This window comes from Etheostoma spectabile, chromosome 24, assembly GCF_008692095.1.
Source record: "Etheostoma spectabile isolate EspeVRDwgs_2016 chromosome 24, UIUC_Espe_1.0, whole genome shotgun sequence".
Lineage (NCBI taxonomy): Eukaryota > Metazoa > Chordata > Actinopteri > Perciformes > Percidae > Etheostoma > Etheostoma spectabile.
Window position 1 is genome coordinate 9,878,217 of NC_045756.1, and position 3,218 is coordinate 9,881,434.

Consider the following 3,218-nt stretch of genomic DNA (forward strand, 5'->3'; position numbering starts at 1 on the left):
GAAATTGCGTTGGCTAAACCCACCAGGCTCCATGTAAATAATCAGTCATTTTAGCATCGTAAAATACGGCTTCTAAAACATCTCTGAGCTTGTCTTGAGCGACTATTCACTCCGTTTGGTCAGTGTTTGTCAGTCACAGTGAACACCGGGGACATTTCCAGGGACAGATCCAGCTGGGGACAGGTCACCAAAACCGGGGACTGTCCCTGGAAACTGGGGACGTCTGGTCACCCTATGTTAACAGCCTGATATTTTATTAACGGTGACTTCAAATGAAGCTATTTTCTTAAAGGAAACCAGCAGCAGTTTATTTCTATATATTCTGCTTTTCTTTGCAGATGTGTGGATGTATTCTGCTTTTCTTTGCAGATGTGTGGATGTATTCTGCTTTTCTTTGCAGATGTGTGTTGATATCTTTGTCTTCGTGCTGCCTCAGTTTCTGAGACGCTGATGTGAGTTTCCCAGAATCCTACGACGCGAGTCAGCGCTATTTCTTCAGCTTTCCCGTCTCCCTCCCTCTCTTTTCCCTCTTCCTCTGTTTGCAGGATCTGACCAGCTTTAATATTTCTTATGCAGCAGGTAGAACGAAAAGGAAACACCATGTTGTTTGATGACATCACGTTTTGATGCTGTTATTGAGATTTTTATTCTTCTCTTTTAGTCAACTTATCGAACATCTTAAACAACAAAGAAAAACAAAGATCCTCAGCAACTAATATTAAATAAGATGTAATGGTTGGCGACTGAAGATCGATGTGGATCGATGCTAAAGGTCCCTGAGACATGACCCTCTCTGAGTCTACGTGTCCCTTGGGGGCCCCACTGTCACTTTGTGGATGAATCTCACCGCGGGTGAGCGGCAGACACTGTGTGTGTGTGTGTGTGTGTGTGTGTGTGTGTGTGTGTGTGTCAGCTGTTTCCTTCCAGACATACAGTTTGCAATACATCTGGAGACAGCCAATCACGCGGCGGTGTAACTGGACTGGCTCCGGGGACTTGTTCAGCTGAGCGGCTGCTCAGATAAAATCTCTGACACGGAGGAAAACATCAGAAAGGGCTCGGAGTCACGACAAGCATTCCTCTGACTCTCGGCCCAAAACTAAAACAAAGGCGGAACAAAAAATAATGCAAAAAAGCAATGAAAATGTCAAAGGTGTGACATTTCTTTTTTCTTTTTCAGAACACAGAGTTGGAGAAATCCTTCAGGACTGAAGAGGAAGAAGACACAAACCAGGTTGGTTTACCCTTTTTACTCTCTACTAACTTCATTATACTTAAAATAACTCGTTTCTTTTTCTCTGAAACTGTAGAGAAACAAACTAATGTGAAAATCTAAAGCTTTGTCCTTTTGTTAAGGAAATAATAACATCTAAATTAAGGGTTTAATGACTTGCAGAAGATACAAAAATGTTCACCAATACGATTTAAATAAATAAATAAAAATCCCTTGGGTGTGACGGAGTTCCCCAGGCCCGCCGAGGGCTGAGGGGTCGTCCTCCGTTCCTGCTCTCCTTCTCTCCGTTATCCTTGAGCTCTTTTTCTCTCAGCTCCCCTGAGCGCTGGACTGGCTGAGTCCCACAGATTTCTGTTCTGGAAATCCAGACCCACATCCAAAAGATTAATGGTCTGGCATTGAGTAATGGAAGTCGGCCATCTCCGGGGGGGGGCACCAAGCGTGCATTTGAAAATCTCACGCAATTGGATAGCTCTACGACCAATCACATCAACACATGGGGTGACGTATCCAGAGCCCCGTACGCTTGGATACCAGAGGAGCTAACTGCTAGATTAGACTGTCGCCATTTGTTCAGCTTGCCTCTGGCCGCGCCCACATCAGATACACCCATGTGATTGGTGCAGCTCACCTCTGGCCCCGCCCACATCAGATACACCCATGTGATTGGTGCAGCTCACCTCTGGCCCCGCCCACATCAGATACACCCATGTGATTAGTGCAGCTCACCTCTGGCCTCGACATTATCAGGTACACCGATGTGATTGGTGCAGCTCACCTCTGGCCCCGCCAACATCAGATACACTGATATGATTGGAGCAGCTCTCCTCTAGCCCCGCCTATGTCAGATACACCGATGTGATTGGTGCCAAAGCTCCTTCCGTGCCTCCCCCTTTTCTTCCGCTGCCCCCCCCCCTTTCTTCTTTTTCATTTTTTTGACACTTTTTGGATGCTTTTTGGCACTATTTTAGACATTGCACGCAGCTCAGAGCGCATTAATTTATCCGATAGCAATAGTAATATGGCCTCAGCTCCTCCCCCTTTCTCCCCCACTGCCTCCCCTCATCTGTCCAACGTAGTGGGGGTTTTAACGCTTTTTTAGACAATTTTTTTGGCATTTGTTTTTGTGCATTGTGACACTTTAATGTATTGTTTTTATGAGCGCCTGATGCCGAGTTCCTCCCCGCTTAGAGGAGAAGGAAGAGACATCCCAGCATGTTTATTTATCTGCCAGCCAATGAGGCAACAGCTCTGTCTGTGCTCTCCGTCGTCTGTGGACGTCCACTCTGACTGCATGCTGAGCGCCTGCAGGGGACAGATTAGTGATGGCTCTGCTGCCGGACGCCGCTGCCGTCTGCTGCGTGATCCGCCGCCGCTGCCGGGGGGGGCGGAGGAGGAGGAAGCGACGCTGTGAGCGCAGAGGTATCCTCCGCCGAGTATCTGCCTGGTGGTGTGTCTGCAGCGCTGCTTGGACACACTGCTGCGTCTTTTACTTTCTCCTGAAGGATCTGACTTCCATTGTTTCTGCCTTGCTTTTTCATTTCTGTTTATCATAGACACAGATTTCAAGAGGAAATCAATCATGTATCTGGGAGAATGAAACCTCAAAATGAATGTAGCTTTAGTAGTCCGTTGGTTCTTTACGGTTAGAAATCTAATTACAGAGGGAACTGTACATCAGTTTGACACTTCCAGCGCTTCATTTGATGTTTTTTCGCTGACTTGAAGTAAACTGTTATCCATGCAGAGAACGGTAAACAGGTGTTAAAACGAAGAAGCAGCCGTTGCTGGTTGTAGACACTTTGTATTCGGGCGAATTCAGAAACTTCCTGAGTGGCTGTGAGATGAACTGAAGTGAGAGCGGTGTCTCTCTCTCTCTCTCTATCTCGCTCTCGCTCTCTCTCTCTGGGCTGTGAAACTCGACAGCAGCCCTGAGCGTCTCTCTCTCTGGAGATGACGGCGGACCGTTTCGGCGGTGGTTGGG

The 3,218-nt window shown here is 47.2% G+C and overlaps 1 protein-coding gene across 2 annotated transcripts in view; it reads left to right on the top strand.

Moving 5' to 3' along the window:
* Window positions 1-2,497: 2,497 nt before the first annotated feature.
* The window catches only part of LOC116674021 (double-stranded RNA-specific editase 1), a 19,655-nt gene continuing 18,934 nt past the window's right edge, over window positions 2,498-3,218 (top strand). For both annotated transcript variants that reach the window (XM_032506501.1, XM_032506502.1), the window contains exon 1: window positions 2,498-2,656. In XM_032506501.1, coding sequence (XP_032362392.1) covers window positions 2,560-2,656 — 97 coding nt within the window. In that variant the 5' untranslated portion in view covers window positions 2,498-2,559. The remainder of the gene's footprint in view (window positions 2,657-3,218) is intronic.